The following is a 22,041-nucleotide window of genomic DNA, read 5'->3' as shown; positions in this document are numbered from 1 at the left end:
CCGCTAGCATACTTTACATACGACCAGAATATCTTTGGATTTTCTGGCAGGTTTCGAGACAAAGTTTCGTTGTGGGAACTGTTATGCACCATGTGCTCTTCATGGCATCCGGAAGGACCCGTTACACGTCTGGAATGACTCCACCCGGTATGCACGCGGAGAGCACACTGATTGTCTTCCGCTCTGGGCAGCCATGTCCCTAAGAGGCCCCATTATGCGCCTAACATTGGGACACCCAGCTACCAACAATCCCACCCTCTGTGACTGCCTGGATCCTGCAGTCTGAGAGGTTTCCTCTGAAATAGGACAAGCGACTGCATCTGGCTGAGGGACATTGTCAGCTGCAAATAGTACCTGAAATGTGTTTGTCAGATTAGTCGGGGAGGCTTTACGTTCAGCCCCCTGGGTAGTCTTTCGCAGTCTGCCTAGCCCTGACGCTATCTCCCACTCGACTACGGGCGAATGGTCTACCTCAATGTGACTACTGGTGCGGAACGAACGGTGGACTAATGGGTCGTGCTGGACGTTCGTTGGATCACCACGGCTGGTCCACAACAGTGATGTCCATCCACTTCAGCCTCAAGCTGTGTAGCCGAAGCCAACACGCCCTGGAGCTGTGAGCAAAGTGTCACCAACTCAGCTCGCATCCGATACTGCAATCACAGTCCCTATCCATACTAAAGGTGGTGGAAAACTACACGACAAAGACAAACAAACGCCTATCGATGAAATTCTACTGAAAACACTGACGAAAATCCAAGAACTGTGTCATATAAAGTAGATTAAGCCACAGGGATTTAAAAACTGAACTATCAAAGAACAAAGGTGAGACGATAATTCGCTCCTGGTTAGGAAGTCGTAAAATGTCACAAAAACGGGTACACTTCGACACAAACGAAAACGTGAGAACTGTGTCTATTAAAAATTAAATTAACAAGCATAAATTCAAAAACTAAACTACCAAAGCGCACGGATGACATTAAATAATTCGCTCCGTGTTACAAATTCGTAAAATGTCACAAAATCGGATTACTTTCCTGTTGATGCTCTGTCTTGCCCGGGGTATGCTGTCTGATTAAGGACCGTTGCTCTCGCTATGCTTGTTAGGCTAAGGGTGACAAATGATTGGAAATGTCTGCCCAGGAGAGTAAAATCCCTTCGCGTAAAATCAATATTACAGGTGGGAGACATTCTGTCGTTGCTTGTGTACCAATTTATAGGATCCTCTATGTTTTGTTGTCCACTAGAAATAGAAAAAGCGATGAATACCTCGAATGTTGACACTTTTCATTACATGTTTTAAAATGAGACAATCTGCTTAAAGGAGTACTGTGATCGGGGACCAAAGATTGGTGAATCATTTCCGCTCAGAAAATGAAGAAATAGAATGTGTACAATACACTCACATTGCCCGACAATGAACATGTAAGAAACTGTAAAATGCAGTAACGTGTCCACTTTTCTGTCGTTTAGATAACACATGTTTTTGTGCACTACACGAGCAGAAGTGACGCTTACGGCAACTCTATTCATCAAATTCGGAGCCTATCTGTGCCAAAACCTTCCGACAGTCAGGTTTACGGCCAATCGTTTCTAAATTTACCAGAATCTACCCTATTAACAACAATATATTCAGAATAACAAGTTATTTGCTTCATATAATAATCTCGGTTACCGACATTAAGACTGCAGTCGGAGAGTTGGTAGAAGAGTGGTAGTGAACAGTTCGTTCCACTAAAACTGAAATTGCAGGAAAGAGGCGTGAAAAAGGACGACACAGGGCAGGCTGCTCAGTCTACGAACTTTCTGCTAGAATATAGCGATTCGCTCACTACCTTTGCTCATCCATCCGTTTTGGTAATAGCTCGGTGTGGTCGTTATTTTTGGCCGCTTACCGCAGCGCTTCGTGTGTATTAATAGCCTTGCACTGAAGACAGCCTTTCGAGGTGCAACGTTTTTATTAGGCCAGTCACTGCTATAACTGCCTTGCTTGTTCAGTAGTAATAACGGGCTCACGCTGTTTAACAAAAAGTATTCATTTTCTGTCGTTAGCAGACAGCAGAATACGAGCTGACTGTGTGGAAAGTGACTGCTGTTATTTCACAGATGAGCTTTTCTGGTAATCTAACTGCAATGGAACACGAACCGAATTCCGTAATCTTCCAAATACCAAGAACGTTAAATATCTCTTGAACATGAAAGAGACTTGATTTCTTTTTCCACAGAATTTCTTCTTCGCGTTTTGTTCACTAGTTTATATTCAGACGGAATCAAAATCGAAGCTACGTAAGCAGTACTTTTTAACAGATAACAGATTCAGTCAATTGCAACGTTACAATCACTGACCTAGCCGTTTCTTCCACTTTTACACAGAAAAGACAGGTTTTGACTATAATCAAACAACATGTTTATGTTACTAATTGTCTCATTAATCATTGAGTACACATGTGGCACCAACTATAGGCAAAGTGATACAGTCTGATCGTTATAGCTTCATGATGTCAAGCCTCCCTGCTGGCCTCGACTTATGTATTAGAAGATGGGTGATTTCGTAAGATTTTCATGCACGTTACCTTTCAAATTGCATTGATACCTTCTTGCCTTTCATGTTTTTAGAAATAAATTACGCTCACGGAACAGGCATAACTTTTTTAAATATAAATTTTCGAATTGCATGTTCGCTCTGCAGCTGAATACTTGTTATTTTAAAGAGTGTGCTATTGTTGCAAGTCGAGCCCTTAATCTTTGCCGCAGGTCCCAACGCCGAGAGTAGAACTGCAGTAACTTGAAGCAGAATGTTTTACCTGCTTCTCAGTCACTCACGTGTTCGGCTTGTGCCTCAAAATGTGATTTCTTCGTAAATACTAAGCATCAGTTCTTACTACGGAGACCACCTTTAAACTATAAGTTCTTTTTGAATTCTAGCTCTTCGTTGGTAATGTAAGTTTACCTGAAGTCCTCGATAACAAAGGTTCTAACAATTTCAGGATGTGAAACCCCAGTTCATGACAAGATATGGGTTTGTCACTCATAACTCCTCGATATGTGAAAACATACTTTGTGAACATCGGCATTGTTTTATTGCAAGCTGTATCCAGTTTATAGTTAAATAGCTCATTTCAAGATAAGAGCTTTTGGAATGGGGAGAGCCTTCAACAATCACTTTAGACTCTACATTGTGTAAATTTTTCACTGTTTACTTGTTCTACGAAATCTTCTCACGATGGGTTAGTGTATAAAATGAAACACATTCTGTAAGGATCAAGAAACAGAAGCCACCCAATTAGTTTGTGAACAGAGCAAAGGAAAATTATATGCGTGCCTAATCTCTGTTATTCTCATGATACCTATTCAAGATATACGACAGTCTCTTCAGAATAGCGACAAAGTGTTCCTTCGGTACCTGTTCCGTAAATGTATACAGCAGTATTTCACGAGGTCTACAGCATCTTTCTATCAACGACTAACACTTAGAGTTCCCCGAGCATTTGTCTTTTGCTTTGGTATGGGCTTTACCGACCAATATTACAGTCCAAGAAATGCGTCTCTGAATTCTTTCGATCTCTTCTGTCGGTCTACTTAATTAGGACTTCAATCGCTGGAGGACAGAACTTCTCGCATTAACTTCTTGTCTTTGATTTTCTTTATTGACGCGCTGCTAACTCACACAAATCCAAAGAATTCTGTCTTCTGTCTGCCTTCCCTACAATTGATTTTACGTGTTCGTCTCATTTCAGATTGCTTCTTATTTGTAGTCCTAAGTTTTTAAGTGAAGTGATTGGCTCCAGAAATTTACGACTAGTCTTGTAATCTTCTCCTAATGGGTTCTGCCAGTTTCTTATGGAAACTGTCTTCCATTTGTCCACCATTAAATATGGCTATTATGCGATTCATGAAGCAGAAAATCTGTGCAGAACCTTCCCGAATTTCTCACCGTCATGTTGTTATGTGAAAACGTTAAATGCTTAGTGACTGGTCTGGATTTTTATTTTATTTATTTTTTTAAGTGTAAGGTGCGACTCTGACATTCTTTGGGCGAATATGATGCTTGAAGAAACTGCGTTCGGTCCTATTTCGGTTACAAGTGAACTGCCTTGTTCAATATTGGACGGCCATTAGAAATCTAGAAAGGGATGCGTTTATTTGCAAGGTATAATGTGTGTGAATGAAGTGATCTGTATTTCGCGTAAGTGCTTTTTTTGTGAACTCGATGGTGATTCTTTGAGAGAAGCTTCTTTTCTAACAGAAACGCTGTAATAGCTTAAGACAGTCTCTAGAACCCTGCAAGAGACGGACATTTGTGATCACTTGTGTGTAATCCTACACATCCATTGTTTTACCCTTTTTGTAAATAGGAATGACTTGGACACTTCCCCAAATTTCAGTAGACGAAAATGAGTAAATAAGCTGAGGACATTAAATAGCGCTCAACACTAGTCATCTCTTACGACTTTAGAGAAGCTCGTAAAAAGAAAAAAAAACCTATCCACAATACGCAAACTTTATGATCTCATAGCTGCAGATGACCCTGACGTCCCGAGGTTTATCTAACTGCTCAGAGAGCTGGTGGCTGCACCTGCGAAGATGTAACACCGATTTTCGGGTTATGTCTTTCTCCAGTCCCACTAGGTACATTATGGCCGACCGAAGTGGCCGAGCGGTTCTAGGCGCTTCAGTCTGGAACCGCGCGACCGCTACGGTCGCAGGTTCGAATCCTGCCTCGGGCATGGATGTGTGTGATGTCCTTAGGTTAGATAGGTTTAAGTGATTCTAAGTTCTAGGGGACTGATGACCTCACGTGTTAAGTCCTATAGTGCTCAGAGCCATTTGAACCAACTAGGTACATTATTCATGACGGTTGCGTACTTTATGACTGCAATTTTGAGCAACAAGATAGGGAACTTCCATTAATATCTGTATCCAGATTTTAAGGACATTATGCACTGGAAGGTCAAAAGATTGCTGCCAGGTGATATGTCTAAAATGTCATGAAACTAGTCGTGATTAACAAGTCATTGTGACGCAGCTGTTGCGGTTTTCATCATTTGAAATGAGAAAAGAACATCGACGGACATTAACAGAAAGGAATGTGTGGAAATTTCTGATAAAACATGCAGGCACATGAAATAAATTACAGGAAACTTACTAGGAAAGGCGTCAACGTCTAAGTAAGATTCCACACCATATGGAGCGGAAAGAGTAACTTCATTAGGAAGAAGAAAGCTTTATGGTGGACGAGTGTAGGAAGGATAAGAATCATTGTGGTGAACACAAAGGATCAAGTGGAAGAAAAATCTACTGTGTGAATATCACACATTTGTAATGAAAAGGCAGATACTTTAGAGACTGTAAAGTATATAAAAGGTTACATACACTGATCTACAAAACTTAAGGACGAGACAGATAAAGTAACCATTGGCAGCTGCTGAGTAAGAGCACAAGAGCAGGTGAACACCTTAACTTTTACTTTTCTTCGAATGCTGTTACCGAGCGAGGTGGCGCAGTGGTTAGCACACTGGACTCGCATTCGGAAGGACGACGGTTCAATCCCGCGTCCGGCCATCCTGATTTAGGTTTTCCGTGATTTCCCTATATCACTTCAGGCAAATGCCGGGATGGTTCCTGTGAAAGGGCACGGCCGATTTCCTTCCCCATCCTTCCCTAACCCGAGCTTGTGCTCCGTCTCTAATGACCTCGTTGTCGATGGGACGTTAAACACTAATCTCCTCCTCCTCCTCGAATGCTGTTAAATTGAACATAGATGCTGCAGTCTGAAAGATACAGTACTTAAATCTACCGCGCCACTGCTCTTCTAGACTCCTTGAAACTTGGCAACAGGGTCTTGAGCACACCTTCAATTGTGCACATTTTAAGGAGATTTTGTGCATTGCTTGACATAATTGCCTTAGGGGCCAAATACATACGGATTTGATAAACAACGTGCACGGATCACGCTGTGCACAAATAGCCCTTGCTGCTCAACTAGAAGTTTACGTCAGCACCACCAGGTGATAGCACACTGCGGCAGATTTTTATCCCCTTTCGCTCGCCATGAAATGGTTCAAATGGCTCTGATCACTATGGGACTTAACATCGGAGGTCATCAGTCCCCTAAAACTTAGAACTACTTAAACCTATCTAACCTAAAGACATCACATACATCCATGCCCGAGGCAGGATTCGAACCTGCGACCGTAACGGTTGCGCGGTTCCGGACTGAAGCACCTAGAAACGCTCGGCCACAGTGGCCGGCCGTTAGGCATAAATCTTGCTAGATGATAGTACACCCTTCATATATGCTAATTCACTCACTATATAGTAACATTAGAGAGGATTTCAGTGGGTTTCTGAATGTGTTATAGTATATTAACTTATGACTTTTGTCATACAGTAATCCATTTGAGGCCCTGAGAATCATAAGAGCCTAAAGCACATCACTGTCGACTGTGAGACTGTAGCATTTACTCATGCTTCTGAAATATGTTGATCTTATGGTGCGTAAGGTTTTATGTGCTGTAGGCCCACATTTTATATATGGAAATTCACGAAAACTATATCATTGGTTTATCTGAAATTCAGTTAAATTTGGGATCGACAGCCGTGTGATTTAGGTCCTTTGTGACCTCTGTGTCTCATTTGTATTCTACTCAAGTGACCATGTTGGCAGACACTACTACTTGAGTTTTATCATTTTCACAATCAGCAGTTTCTGTTTGGAATTTGTTGTTTATTGTGCGGTAATCTGCCCTCGTGTGCAAAGTAAACATGAACGATGTTGAATCTATTTTAAATGCTAACAGAAAAGTAAAGCTGTGAGGACAGCTTCGGTGAAAGGAAAAGGTCCCGAGTTCGAGTCTCGTTTCGGCACACATCTTCAATCTGCCGGATCAGCGCATATCCGCTGCAGATTGAATATCTCATTCTGGGAACAGAAAAATAAATTACCAGGAAAAGTTTTGCCCCAAAGGAATTAGGGCCTTCGAGAACAGATCCTTTGATTGAGTGACGAAATCAAATAAGCGTGAGTACAAGCGAACATTTTTTAAGGAAGTGCACAGCTATCACAAGTTGTTCTATGGGTGCAGCGCAAGAATATCTAATTTTCAGTCCGGAAGTAAATTCGTGAACTGATTTATGTTAGGGATCTTGTGCATGTGTTTGAAAAAATGGAAAAGCACGAAAACTGTCATTTATACAAAAATGTTTAACAGGAAGCTGCGAAATCTTATATATGATTTCGTTATCGCACTAAACTGTACTTATTTATGTACAAACCAACAAAAATCCACAAGAACAATTCTTTCTTTCGTCGAATAAGTTATGCATCTTATTATTATTATTGTGGTGTCACCGCCAGACACCACACTTGCTAGGTGGTAGCCTTTAAATCGGCCGCGGTCCGTTAGTATACGTCGGACCCGCGTGTCGCCACTGTCAGTGATTGCAGACCGAGCGCCGCCACACGGCAGGTCTAGAGAGACGTCCTAGCACTCGCCCCAGTTGTACAGCAGAGTTTGCCAGTGATGGATCACTGACAATTACGCTCTCATTTGCCGAGACGATAGTTAGCATAGCCTTCAGCTACGTCATTTGCTACGACCTAGCGAGGCGCCATTACCAGTTAATATTGAAATTATAAAACATGTACCATCAAGAGCGATGTTCTCCAATTATGGATTAAAGTTAAGTATTACATCAACTACGTACTTCATTTGCTACTATTAATTCCTTTACCTTGTTCCAGACCTCACGCCAAACTGCGTGAGCTTAAGCGCGTGCCTTTCGGCTTCCTCTCATAGTGACTTGGCTGTCTTGCCAAGTCACAACAATTATTATGATTATTATTGTAACTGTTGTTGCCGGCCGGAGTGGCCTAGCGGTTCTAGGCGCAACAGTCTGGAACCGCGCGACCGCTACGGTCGCAGGTTTGAATCCTGCCTCGGGCATGGGTGTGTGTGATGTCCTTAGGTTATTTAGGTTTAAGTGGTTCTAAGTTCTAGGGGACTGATGACCTCAGATGTTAAGTCTCGTAGAGCTCAGAGCCATTTGAACTATTATAACTGTTGTTGTTATTATTGGCAGTGCCTGTAGTTGTATAAACTTGTTGATAAGCATAAGTGTTATACAGCAAATGCTATTAACTTCACGTTCTCAAATTTATCTGAATCTAAAAATTTGTGGACACCTAAAACTTACATTCAAGAGCCGCCACTAAAAGTAATATAACATTTTGAGCACTCCGTTAAAATGAATGAAACTGTGGGTCTCCCAGTCGTGGACAGAAAGTTAGACGTCACATGGCATGGGGTCGGCGCTACTATTACGTCAATTGGAGCTGGCCCTGCAACACGACGCACTTGTAGAGACAGAAGAAGGCAGTGTTCGTTAATCAGCGAACGGTTAGGGTCCACTGTAGTGGCGTTCTTCGTTAACATGCCCCGTAGACAAAATTTGGACGGCTGCACACGTGGAAGAATCAACTGGAAAGAAAACGAAATGTGGCGAGTCTAGCTCAGGCGTGTCAATGCATCAATATACAGTGGTGTCCGGATACTTTTGATCAGACATGAAAGTACGTCTGTAATGAAAATTAAATGCATTCGGGCGGGACTTGAAGCCATGCGAATAGATGACAAGCTGAGGAAGATGTTTACTGGTTTCAGGCCATAACAAAAGATCGAGAGAACAGGTTAATGGAAGTTTGCAGATGATATTATAAACATCCAGAGCAACACCGATGTGTAGCTGGAGACTCTAATAAACTGGAAAGACTAAAGAAGGCCACTATACACAGAATACATCGATTGATACCGAGCGAGGTGGCGCAGTGGTTAGACACTGGACTCCCATTCGGGAGGACGACGGTTCAATCCCGCGTCCGGCCATCCTGATTTAGGTTTTCCGTGATTCCCCTAAATCACTCCAGGCAAATGCCGGGATGGTTCCTCTGAAAGGGCACGGCCGACTTCCTTCCCCATCCTTCCCTAATCCGATGAGACCGATGACCTCGCTGTCTGGTCTCCTTCCCCAAACAACCCTACCCCCCCCCCCCACCCCCCAACATCGATTGATAACAACGATGATGACAGACCATATAAATCTTCATGAAACCTTCTCTGTGGTCTGTCCTACGTAACAGTATTTTCTCTACGTTTACTACTGTGAGAGCTTTCAAGCAGTTAACATTACAAGACACGTTTTTACTAAAATTCACAACATTTAAAATTGGTGTAAATTCAGTATTTTTTTAATTAATATGATTTTTATGCAGGAATGGGAAAACTAGTATTTATAAGGAATAGTGAAGATAATAACGACACCTTAAAATTTCTGTGACAACTTGACAACTTCCAGTCCAACTTCTGTGATACTAAACGTACCACACATTACCCAAAAATGAAAAAATACTTAATCATAACCAGTAATGGAAGTGCTACGTTATGCAGTTACGGAAACAGTGGCAAATTTAAACAAACACTGAACTTCTAATTCACTCACTTTGAAGTTCAGTACAGTCATATTCGCACAATGTACTCATCCCTGATTTTTTAAAGTATCCGTTCTCACATGTTTCATGATACCATATTTTACATTGTGAGCACTGAATTCATTCCTTCTTGCTCTCGTAGAAGTAGCCCCCATAGTCAACTCAGTACAGCTCCTTATTACAGGATTTCAAACGTGTTTTGGTTGGGGTTCTCTTGCCAAGATTTGCAAGACGCAATGTTGATGCTGCTGATGAATCAGTGTTAAACAACTTCCTGTTGAAAACTGTTGCTTTGACATTAAGTGACCTTCTGACGGTAGCTTTCCTTCCTATAATTGGAGTTACCATTAGTTGTTAAACTGGTGATTACTCAGGAGTCTCTTGCAATCCGTCTCTCAGACACAGAAATCGGTGCAAATGACGTTTCTGGAGAAACATTTGGGTTGTATGGAAGAACTCAGGTTGCGTTAAGCCCAGATCTAGCACTAGTGTGAGTTGCAGTTCAGTACCATGCTTCAGAAAATAGTTTTGGAAATTGTGGCTTGTGTTCACAATATTGTTTCACGTGCGTGGGGAGGGTTCCGAGCCACAGGCTCTGCTGCCCAAAAATGAAGGGGTGGTCTACGGCGGCCTGCGACAGAGACATCGGCTGGTGCATTGAGCAGCAGGCAGGAATGGACCCAAGTCAAAGAGAGCGTTCAGACTGCAATTGCAACCACATTTAACAGGACTGTGAGGTATGCAATCTCACGCTCCACAGCGGCACGGCAAATGCGTGAGGGTGGATCCTTTCTTCGGCGACTAGTGTCTTGCGTTCCCTTGACACTGGCACATCGGTGTCACCGTTTGCGACGGTGCCACGAGCATGAGTACTGGGCTAAAGATGAATGAGGTCGTGTGATCTTCTCGCATGAGAGCAGATTCAGTGTGAGTCGTGATTCTGGACGTATCCTCATGTGGCAATAGGTGGGAACACTTAATGCGTGCAGGTATATTATCGAACATGGTCGTTTTGGTGCTGCAGGTGTTACGGTGTGAGGAGGTATAATGTTGCATGGAAATATTGACTTCCAAATTTTTGAACACGGCACGCTCACCTGTCAACGTGATGGTGACACTGTACTCCTGTGAGGAGACGTATTGAGGCACGTCCACACCCAGCAGTTGTGATACGCGCTGGTGAAGGAGTGGAACCCCCTACGATAAGAACTCCTTACTAACCTCATGCCCACCATGGGAGCCCTTTGCAGAGCACTTACTGCCGTCCGTCGTTATCACACTCCATATTAAGAAGCAGAATGGAAGTGCCATTTCTGGTCGTCTCATTTCATTTTGTTTTTCAGTTCCCTTCTATACTATACTCCAAAACTTCTTTCAATGTATGGGCCAAGTTGCATCTAGATATGTTACCTGACACTGACACATCATCCGAAAGATAATCTCGTCCTTAAGTTTGCAGATCAATATAACTATTTGTTCTCCACCCAAAATTCTTGAAAAAGAAGTGGACTGGACAGCTTTCCAAAAGATAGTTATCACTATTTTCGAAGAAACATACTCACTATTCACTTTGCATTTCAGGTTTCTGAATTATCCACTACAATAAGAAGGTAGCTTACTAAACCATCTTTTAACACTTGAATATTGCTCGTCAACATGGGATTCATACCAGACAGGACTGACAGAGGAAATACAGTAGATCCAAAGAAGGACAGAGCGTTTTGTTACAGATACGTCTAATAAACGCGAAAGCGTCACACCGATGCTCAGTCAACTCCTGTGGCAGACGCTGCAAGAGAGGCATAGCTATTACGAAACCACTTACAGGCACTGCTATATTTGTAACACGGTTACTGGCTTGGAGCAGTTTAGGCCTGAAGATGACGTAGTGTAACGTCGAAACTGGTTGCCTAGAAATACACTTATACAACGGCGATTGGTAGTCTATTGTTTTTACTGTATATGAAAATTCCTTGGGACAATTACGTTAACAGTGTAAAATTCATAATCGGGTGTCCTACAGTAGCAATAAAATGTTCCACCGCTTCAGTGCCGCTAACTGACCAACTGAAAAAAATAATCCAAGAAGTAAATTATTGTCTTACGTTCAAGGAGCAATTTAAAAACTGCACACCGCGAATTGACTGCCAAAACAATAACATACTTTCACATCAGTTCACTCTGTAAAATAAACAGTTGGTCACTGAATTAACAACGTTATAGATTCTTCCGTTAATATACAGGTATTGCGTCTCGTAGAACCAATGTATTTAATAAAATTGTACATGAATCGAGCAGCAATCATAGGATGAAATCCTCTTGAAGATGTAAGAAACGCCTATCAGTTACAACAATGAAGGTTTCTTTAAACCGTTTGACCATAGTGTCAATGCTTATGTAAACTTTAACTATTCTTTCTGAATAAGACGTTTTCATAAACACTGAAATCATGTCAAGGGGCTTATGTAAACCTTCTGTTTTGCAACTGAGTTGGTGTTTATTATTTCTTCCATAAAATTGATTTATTTAATGGACCCAATCACCTGCACCAGGCACGTCAGTATAACAAAGGACTGACCATTGTAAAACGAAATCTTAGTTATTACTTTTTTTTAAAAAAATCTGTTGGTAGGATGTGTAGTGCAGATTCTCCTGTGCCTCCAACATATACACTTTAATTTCCTAGGAACTTTGTCGAACATGATCGTTTTGGTGGTCCAGGTGTTAATGGTGTGAGGAAGCACAAGGTTGCACACGCGCACAGACTTCCAAATCTTCGAACGTGGTACACTCACTGGTCACTGTGCTCCTTCCCCGTGTGCGGCTATTCAGGTTTCCATTCGGCACTGACTTGAATTTTTTTGGATGACAGCGCGTGATGGCATCCTACTGCGCTACTGGAGGAGTTCTTGCAATGACCGTACAGTCAGCGAAAGCACCGCACTGCCGGTTTCTCCACTTTAAATCCCCTCGAGTGCGTATTGGTACGTTGGGGAGATGTATTGCGGCACCTCGAGAAGCACCAACGACCATCCGGCTCTTGTCAACCGCAGGAATAGCACGTCCTTCCAACCTCGTGGCCAGCATGGGAGCGCGTTTCAGAACGTTGTTCGCCGTCTGTGGTGGTCAAAAACCCTTTTAAGAACCATGTCCCACATTTTGTAATGTCTAGGAGAGCATCATTATTCGTGGTGACATTAGTGTAATGGTTGTCTTTGTGCTGATTCGAAAACAGTTACTGTGGCGATGCATTCGAATTCCTGCGCAAGGCACTGTGGCCAGTGCGGCTGTGGCACCTCCTAAGCGAAGTTGCCTGCTGTCGGGGAAAACAGTAGAGTTCTTCAGATTCCAGATCTCAACCTGAAATGATCATTGGCGGGGCCTACTGGCCGGAGTAGACCGTATCTGCGCCATGGACGTGCTTGTTTACTAGCTGCCTATCGTCAACTACGATGGCCGCCATCGAATGATCCAGTGTGTTAGGCCGCATGATTGGGGTTGTGAATCCAGGTATACCACGCCGGAAGAGCCGAGGGTCTGGGTGGCCTTTGTTATTATCCAGAAAGGCTCTGGTCGTGATTCAGAAAACTGCTGATGTTGTTGGCCTATGGTAATTTGATAATCGCAAGAGCTTATGATCTCGTTGCCTCAGTTCTTGTTGATTTGCTGTATTTAATCGGAGCACAGTTATACGACAGTTCATGAGCCATATTACATAACTTTCATTAAATGTGTTGACACATATTGGTTGTTGTTTTGTCTATGTATAAATTTGTTTGATAAAATTTTAATGCAATACATGTCACGGCAGTATCTTCCATGCATGGATAATGGTGGATAATAAATTAAGTTTCATAAAAATTGTTTTTCTCTAATATTATTGTAGGTTGCGTTCTTGTATTTACTGTGGAGATACATCCATTTAATTAATTAAATTACATGTGGTCTTATTCTGTGATATCCTTGTCAATGGATTTTAGTTTCTGTTGTGAATATTCTTGTGTTTTTCATGGGAGTCTGTGATATAATGAAACTGAAATGCAATTTGAGAGAAATGTATCACACCTACCACGGCATAGCCTCACCGCTCACTTAATCTGTCGCACTGTGGTAGCAAAGAGCGTTGTTACGTTGTGGCGGGATGTGTCTGACTTTTTTAAAATCTTTATTTTCTTTAACTGGGAGAAAATTGTCCTCATTTCGCTGATTGCTATATCTTATCTTGTGTTCTCTTTAGCAGATATTAGTTGTTACCGTTCTGTTTCTGTATGGTCGCCAGGGATGTGCCCGCGGTCGTTGACTTGAAGGTAGAAGAGTTCATTTGCATGTTAAAGATTCGCGGCGCTAACATGTCGGGCAGTGAGCCCATGTTAGCGCACCGCCTACGGGCTGTTCTCCGTCCCGTGGTCCTGTCGGGCGTGCAGGAAGCAGAGGTCAGCGACGCCACCACCAGAATTACGCTACCATTAACCGATTTAAATAAGACTCCCTTTTTCCAAATTAGCGAGCCATCTCGCTAGCAGGTTAACAGAATTAGAGCCCACTTGTTCACTATGTTAATAGAATCAGGGTTTGTGTAGCATCAGACCCTCCAACTCCATGTGTAAATTATTAAGAGAACAGCTGGGTACGAACCCAGGATATGTTACCTCGGGGGGAAATAGCGCAAAGTGAATCATGTACACGCTTAACAGACCGCAGAGCAAATTCCTCCTGGGTCCCCTGCTGCAGGTGGACATATCTGTTTGTCAAGTTACCAAAGCAGTGATGGTGATGTGTTGTCTGTGAATTCAACTGAGGAGGTCCAGGGGGAATAGCATTTTTTTAATTAGAGGATCGGGGGACTTATTTCGGTTATATCAGTGTTGAGTCCAATGGTCGGTAGCCGTTGGGGAGGCATTCGCTGAGGTAATGCCGCGGAAACTGCCTTTTATTGAATTCCGGAAGCTAATTTGGAGGAAAGAGAACCACCTGCATGAATATCTAGAGCTCATACGGAAATCCAGTCCTAAGCAAAGAAGATACAACAGAAAGGCGGGAGGAGTATATAGAGGATCCATACAAGGGCGAGGTACTTAAGGGCAATATAATGAAACGGAAGAGGACGTAGACGAAATGCGAAATATGATACTGCGTGAAGAATTCGACAGACCTCTGAAAGACCTAAGTCGAAACATGGCCCCGGGAGTAGACAACTTTCCATTAGAACTATTGATAGCCTTCGGAGAGTCAGCCATGACAAAACTCTTCCACTTGGTGAGCAATATCTTTGAGACATGCGAATTACCCTCAGACTTCAAGAAGAACATAATAATTCCAATTCCTAAGAAAGCAGGTGCTAACACATGTGACAATTACCGAACTATCAGTTTAATAAGTCACGATTTCAAAATACTAACTCGAATACTTTACAGAAGAGTGGAGAAAGTGGTAGAGGCCGACCTCGGGGAAGATCAGTTTGGATCCGGAGAAATGTAAGAACACTTAAGGCAATACTGACCCTAAGACTTCTCATAGGAGATAGGTTAGTAAAAGACAAATCTACGTTTATAACATTTGTAGACTTAGAGAAAGCTTTCGACAAATTTGACTCAAATGTTCTTTTTCAAATTTTAAAGGTGGCAGGAATGAGATACAGGGAGCGAAAGGCTATTTACAACCGAAACCAGGTGGCAATTATAAGAGACGAATGTCACGAAAGTGATGCTCTGAAACTGGGTTGTAGCCTGTCACCTACATTATTAAATCTGTATATTGAGCAAGCAGTAAAGGCAATAAAGGAAAAGTTTGGAACAGGAATTAACTTCCAGGGAGAAGAAATAAAAACTTTAAGGTTTTCCATTGACATTTTAATTCTGTCAGAGACAGCAAAGGACGTGGAAGAGCAGATGAACGGAATGACAGTATCTTGAACGGAGGAAATAAGATGAACTTCAAAAAAAGCTAACCGAGGATAATGGAATGTAGTCGAATTAAATCAGGGGATGCTAAGTGAATTAGATTAGGAACTTAGGCACTTAAAGTAGTAAATGAGTTTTGTTATTTGCGAAGCAAAATTACTGATGTGTGTCGAAGTAGGGATAATATAAAATGTACACTGGCAATGGGAAGAAAAGCATTTCTGAAGAAGAGAAACGTGTTAAAATCGAGTATCGAGTTAAATGTTAGGAAGTCCTTTCTGAAAGTATTTGTACGGAGTATAGCCATGTATGGAACTGAAATACAGACGATAAAAAGTTTAGACAAGAAGAGAATAAAATATTTGGAAATGTAGGGCTACAGAAGAATGCGGAAGATAAGATGGATAGATCACGTAACTAATGAGGAGGTACTGAATAAAATTGAAGAGAAATTTATGGTACATCCCTACTAGAAGAAGGGATCGATTGATAGGAGACATTATGAGGGATCAAGGGATCTCCGATTTTGAAGCGTGGGGATAAAAATCGTAAAGGAAGACCAAGAGATGAATACAGGAAGCAGATTCAGAAGGATGAACAACGATGCGGATTTGGGGAACTATTAAAGTTAATGTCCGAATTTCACGTGAATATTCCCAGTTAAGGTAGCACGTAATTTGTAGTGTCGGCCATTACAGCTCCTGACTTCATCCATAACGTTGTATTAGTTCCTCAGTGGAGTCAAAGAATGTTTCATTTTGAGTTTGCACTTCAGAAAAAAATTGAGTTTTTTAAGCATGTGGTGAATGTAAGAACAGTGTCAAAACCAGTTCCAGTTCAGTGGATACTGATTCTCCTATTTATGACAAGGGATTTACCAGATGAACAAAGGAAACTGATTGTCAATTTAGGTAAATAATTTAGGGATGTGCTTACTGATTATGAGGAGTTAAAGGAGCACGACACTGAATTAAATGGCAATATTCCCGTAAGGCATCTTCCATATACGTTTTCACCACATAGGAAGAGGGAGTTAATGGTGACTATAGCTAAAAGAAGTTAAGTGATGGAGTTATTAGGCCATCTAAATCCCTGTTCTCCTCTCTTGTATTTGTGTTGCCTAAGCCACAGGGCGAGGTGAGACCGGTTGTTGACTATTGGCCCATGAACAAGAAAGAAGTTCTTCAATCAATATCTCTTCCTGATTTGCACTCGTGCTTCTCACGGTCGGCTACAGTGAAAACATTTTTTCCCCTACCAACAATATCGTTACATTATGAAACACAGAGGCGAGAAGATAATGCTTCTATTGCTGATTAGGAGATACTGTGATGAAAATACTTGGGTACGATCCTTCAAGGTTATTGGGGTAACATCTGTTCCTCAAACAGAATCAAAAATGGATGGAAGATGAGTGTTAAATACTGTTAACATGGAAGTCATTAGAGATGTAGTACAATCACAGATTAAGGAAAGCTGAGTAAGAAATCGGCCGTGCCCTTTCAAAGGTACTATCGTCGCACGTGCTTTAAGTGTTTTCGGGAAAATAAAAAGAAAACGTAAGTCAGACTTGTTGGAAGCAGGTTTGAAAAGACGACCTTTCGATTGCAGGTCCAGTGGGCTAACTACTATCAAACAAAACCAAGTTAGGTGGAACAGGAGCCTACTGTGTGTTGTTGATTGCAGTTGAGAACTGAATCTTCCAAAAATATGACCACCAATTGATTCTCAGATCTTATATTTGTTTTCGGTATTTACATTTCCTTTTTTCTTTTCAGACACAGAACAAATGGCAATGTATAGAAATTGCCGTAACTAAAAGTGACTTGTGACACACAAGAATTTTTGTACGTAATATTAGGGAAGAAGCCCAAATTGAATAGGTACAACATTTAAATAAAGACAGATAATTTTATTTTTATACAAATATTGCAGTGATAAATTGCAGAGCAATTCGTAAATATGTACATTTTATTTGTACATGAGAGCCGTTTTCACAATACATTCGGTGGTCACATTTACAAGGTGTCAGCTTGCGAGGGCACTAGTAGTGTACCTTTGCGTGTGGCGTGGCGAGGGAGGCATGCGCCGTCTTCAGAGGTGCTCCGTAGACTCCAGCAGTGGCAGCTGGAGATAGCAGAGAGCGTGCAGCTCCAGGAAGTATGCCTCCTGAAACAGTTGTAGCAGGCACTGAGGGAGATATCTAATCAACAATTTTTTATGTCTGTCCACTCTGGAGAAAACCACAGCGCCGTTAAAATGCTATTAGAAGTATACTTAATTTCTGGATTAATTTTATTTGACCTCATCCATCGAGCATCAAAAACTGTTAATGGAGATCAAACGTTTGAATATTTCCAAGCAAATTAGAAACTGCTAAGAGTTTTAAAAGTTAGAATTCCATCATTGTAATTAACTTCACAGTAAATGCTGCGGCTGCCTATTGTATGTAATCGTTCTACATAGTTTTAAGAGCAGTCAGTTTGTCTCCAACTTCTATTACTGACCCCTTTAAACTGTACGGAAGTAGTATTACTCAAGCTACATATTCTTAATTGTTGTCAGGAGGTAGAGTCACCCACAGAATCAGGCCAGCAGCTCGAGTAGGAAAACATAGCAAATGGCACATTAAGCTTGAATTTAGTTAGTCAGGTCCCCAACAATTATGAATGAAGATAGGCTTCCCGTTTGACAACTCATCTATTTTCAGTTGTCTTCCAGCCACGAAATGCATTAGAGGTGCTCTTAATTCCAAGGAGAAGACGTGCAACATCAGATTAGTAATACTGTTGTCGTACACTTAACTCCTTTGATTCTAAGTGCATACACTACTGGCCATTAAAATAGCTACACCAAGAAGAAATGCAGATGATAAACGGGTATTCATTGGACAAATATATTATACTAGAGCTGACATGTGATTACATTTTCACGCAGTTTGGGTGCATATATCCTGAGAAATCAGTACCCGAAACCACCACCTCTGGCCGTAATAACGGCCTTGATACACCTGGGCATTGAGTCAAACAGAGCTTGGATGGCGTGTACAGGTACAGCTGCCCATGCAGCTTCAACACGATACCACAGTTCATCAAGAGTAGTGACTGGCGTGTTGTGACAAGCCAGTTGCTCGGCCATCATTGACCAGACGTTTTCAATTGGTGAGAGATCTGGAGAATGTGCTGGCCAGGGCAGCAGTCGAACATTTTCTGATCCAGAAAGGCCCGTACAGGACCTGCAACATGCGGTCGTGCATTATCCTGCTGAAATGTAGGGTTTCGCAGGGGTCGAATGAAGGGTAGAGCCACGGGTCGTAACACATCTGAAATGTAACGTCCACTGTTCAAAGTGCTGTCAATGTGAACAAGAGGTGACCGAGACGTGTAACCAATGTCACCCCATACCATCACGCCAGGTGATACGCCAGTATGGCGTTGACGAATACACACTTCCAATGTGCGTTCACCGCGATGTCGCCAAACACGTATGCGACCATCATGATGCTGTAAACAGAACCTGCATTCATCCGAGAAAATGACGTTTTGCCATTCGTGCACCCATGTTCGTCGTTGAGCACACCATCGCAGGCGATCCTGTCTGTGATACAGCGTCAAGGGTAACCTCAGCCGTGGTCTCTGAGCTGAGTGTCTGTGCTGCTGCAAACGTCGTCGAACTATTCGTGGGGATGTTAGTTCTCTTGCAAACGTCAGGGATCGAGACGTGGCTGCACGATCCGTTACAACCATGCGTATAAGTACCTGTCATCTCGACTGCTAGTGATACGAGGCCGTTGAGATCCAGCATGGCGTTCTGTATTACCCTCCTGAACCCAGCAATTCCATATTCTGCTAACAGTCATCGGATCTCGACCAATCCGAGCAGCAATGTCGCGATACGATAAACTGGAATCGCGATAGGCTACAATCCGACCTATATCAAAGTCGGAAGCGTGATGGTACGCATTTCTCCTCCTTGCACGAGACGTCAACACAACGTTTCACCAGGCAACGCTGGTCAACTGCTGTTTGTGTATGAGAAATCGGTTGGAAACTTTCCTCATGTCAGCACGTTGTAGGTGTCGCCACCGGCGCCAACCTTGTGTGAATACTCTGAAAAGCTAATCACAGCATCTTCTTCCTGTCGGCTAAATTTCGCGTCTGTAGCACGTCACCTTCGTGGTGTAGCAGTTTTAATGGCCAGTGGTGTATATAGCCTTCCGCTATCTATGGATGTGTTATCATTACTTTCAAATGGTTCAATAAATTGAGATAGTCTTTGTAGACTTCTGTGTCCTTAGTAAACACAATAAATGTTACAGAAAAATTTGGATTTTTAATCACTAATGGGTCAAATACTGTTTCAAACCTGGAAGGATGTTTCGAGAAGCGGCAGGAGCGACTGAAGCCCCCAGAGGGGCAGGCCCAGTTGGGACACCATCCTTGGAGACGACAGCATTAAAACCTTCACCAGGGGCAGCCGTGTACTGGACAGTGCGCACACTGCCATCTGGCTCGACCAGGCTGTAGCTGCCCTCGACCACGTCGCCGCTGCGGCTCTCCTGCTGCTGCTTGGCGTCGCCGGTCAGGGCGTCGCTGACGCTGTAGCTGAAGCTGTACTGCGGGTTGGGGTCGTAGTACGGGTCAGCCAGCTCGGCGGGCAGCCCACCGGCCAGGCGGCCCAGACCACCGGCGTAACGCGCAGCGGCAAGACCTGCGTATCCAGGGGCGGCGCCGGCGTAGCCGGGAGCAAGACGAGAGTAGGCACCACCAATACCAACACCAGGGTAGGCACGTCCTAGAACGCCAGTGTAGCCAGGTGCGACACCAGAGTAACCAGCGGCGAGGCGAGAGTAGGCGCCACCAACACCAGGATAGGCACCTCCTAGTGCGCCAGTGTAGCCAGGAGCATAGCCACTGATGCCGGCACCAGACAGTCTGGCCCTAGCGGCGGCGGCGGCAGCGGAAGCAGCGACACCTCCGGCCAAGCCTCCTAGGAAAGGAATGAATTCATAGTGGCGCCTTCTGTATTCTCTCACACAGTTCCTATCGAAGGTACTAGCAAATAGTTGCTTGCAGTAGTCTTTATACGGTATGTAAAAGCTATGTCCATCTTCAGTTTAAGACATTACACAAGTTACCAGTATCGGCGATAACGAGGCTCTACGGAGCACAGATAATACGTCTAACAGATGCAATACACTAATTTCATTTAAAGAGCAATTGTAAGTTGCCATCCATCTAAAAGTTCACTGAAACGTAATTATTACTTAAGTTTACTACATTTTGGGGAAGTATTTCATGATCTGCTTCTATACTATATTGTGTTGTCACCACAAGAATAATTAGAATAAGAGGAAAGAAAACAATTATGAAAAGGAAAACCATTTTTCGACACCTCTTGTCACTGGCAAGGACTAGTTAGAGGAACACTTTTACAAGAATTGCTCAAACAGCATGCAGCAAAATTTGTACTGTGGGTCAAAAACTATAAATAAAATTGTAGAAAAATATTCGCAGCAGTGGATAAAGTGTGTATGTGTTAAAGTAATTCTAAAATAGACGAGTTACTGTTTATTATGGGTAAAACCACTCAAGTAAATTGGGAAGGCAACTATGACGACAACTAATTATGAAATATTGTAGTAAATTTTCACGGATTTTTGTGTAGCGGTAAAGATATGGAATCTGAAAGGAAAACCGATGTCTTTTGCGTTAGAAGGACCCCAAGAACAAAGATATCTTAGCCAATGGTGCTTGTAAATCAGACGTCGTCCCTCCTTTGGGAGACTGCTGTACAAACTACCTGTGAGTCCGAGTCCGGCGTTGTAGGGAAGGCCGCCTCGCAGGGCGGGAGCCGCCGAGTAGGAGACGGCGGGAGAGCCCAGGTAGCCCGCACTGGCCGCGCCCAGCAGCGCGCATGCGCACAGCAGTACCTGCAACACCACAGACAGGGCACCGTGTAGCGTCTGTAAACACAAATGCCACTATGCCGAATTGTACAGTACGTGTTATCAACGAACTGCAGAACATATGTTCGACCTAGATTTTCTTTTTTCGGGATAAAAGAACATACTTGTTATTCTTAGTGTGAAAAGGGCAGTATTGACATGTAGACATTTATCGTGACTTTGGTACTCATTCAAGTGAACAACAACCTTCATTTCCTACGATTTATGCCTGCATCACTGCTGAAGTTTGTTTCTACAGACAGCACGTTGTTAGAAGCAACACTATTACAAGTAGTTTGTGACTGATACGGCTGACTCGCCCAGAACATTATGAAGTGAACATAATTATGAGCACAGACAGAATAATCTACTTCTAGACGTTATTTACAACACCTTTAACCCGATTTTACTGAAATGTACGTATAATCACATGCACACCTTTTCACATATATCATTTGACACACCAGCAAAGCTCTTTCATTATGTTTCCAGAATTTTCATATTCAACTTTTACTCTAGAAAATTAATGTTGTACAGATCGGAAATACAGTTAATGACACCTGCATGGCTACCGAATCTCACGCTCTCAGAATATCATAAACATAAAAAAATTTAAAAGAGCTGTTTGGAAGAACTGCCTGATAATGAGGTAGACAGAAAAACGTTACTGGAGCTTGAAATTCAGCAAATTTCCCTGATGTGAACTG

At 42.6% G+C, this 22,041-nt stretch overlaps 1 protein-coding gene across 4 annotated transcripts in view; it reads right to left on the bottom strand.

Annotated features, from left to right (window-relative positions):
* LOC126481100 (cuticle protein 21-like) overlaps positions 1-22,041 on the bottom strand; it is an 89,949-nt gene that overhangs the window by 19,919 nt on the left and 47,989 nt on the right. Inside the window, exons 2-4 of one of the 4 annotated variants that reach the window (XM_050104662.1) lie at positions 21,190-21,319; positions 19,753-20,376; positions 17,279-17,556 (exon numbers count right to left, since the gene is read on the bottom strand). The exons of 1 other annotated variant lie outside the window; for it this stretch is intronic. In XM_050104662.1, coding sequence (XP_049960619.1) covers positions 17,432-17,556; positions 19,753-20,376; positions 21,190-21,319 — 879 coding nt within the window. In that variant the 3' untranslated portion in view covers positions 17,279-17,431. Of the gene's footprint in view, positions 1-17,278; positions 17,557-19,752; positions 20,377-21,189; positions 21,320-22,041 lie in introns of those variants that run through there. 2 more of the 4 variants (XM_050104626.1, XM_050104635.1) reach the window with 2 other exon arrangements.

The sequence above is a fragment of the Schistocerca serialis genome, chromosome 1 (genome assembly GCF_023864345.2).
Source record: "Schistocerca serialis cubense isolate TAMUIC-IGC-003099 chromosome 1, iqSchSeri2.2, whole genome shotgun sequence".
Classification (NCBI taxonomy): Eukaryota; Metazoa; Arthropoda; class Insecta; order Orthoptera; family Acrididae; genus Schistocerca; species Schistocerca serialis.
This window is presented reverse-complemented; position numbering and strand designations above follow the sequence as displayed.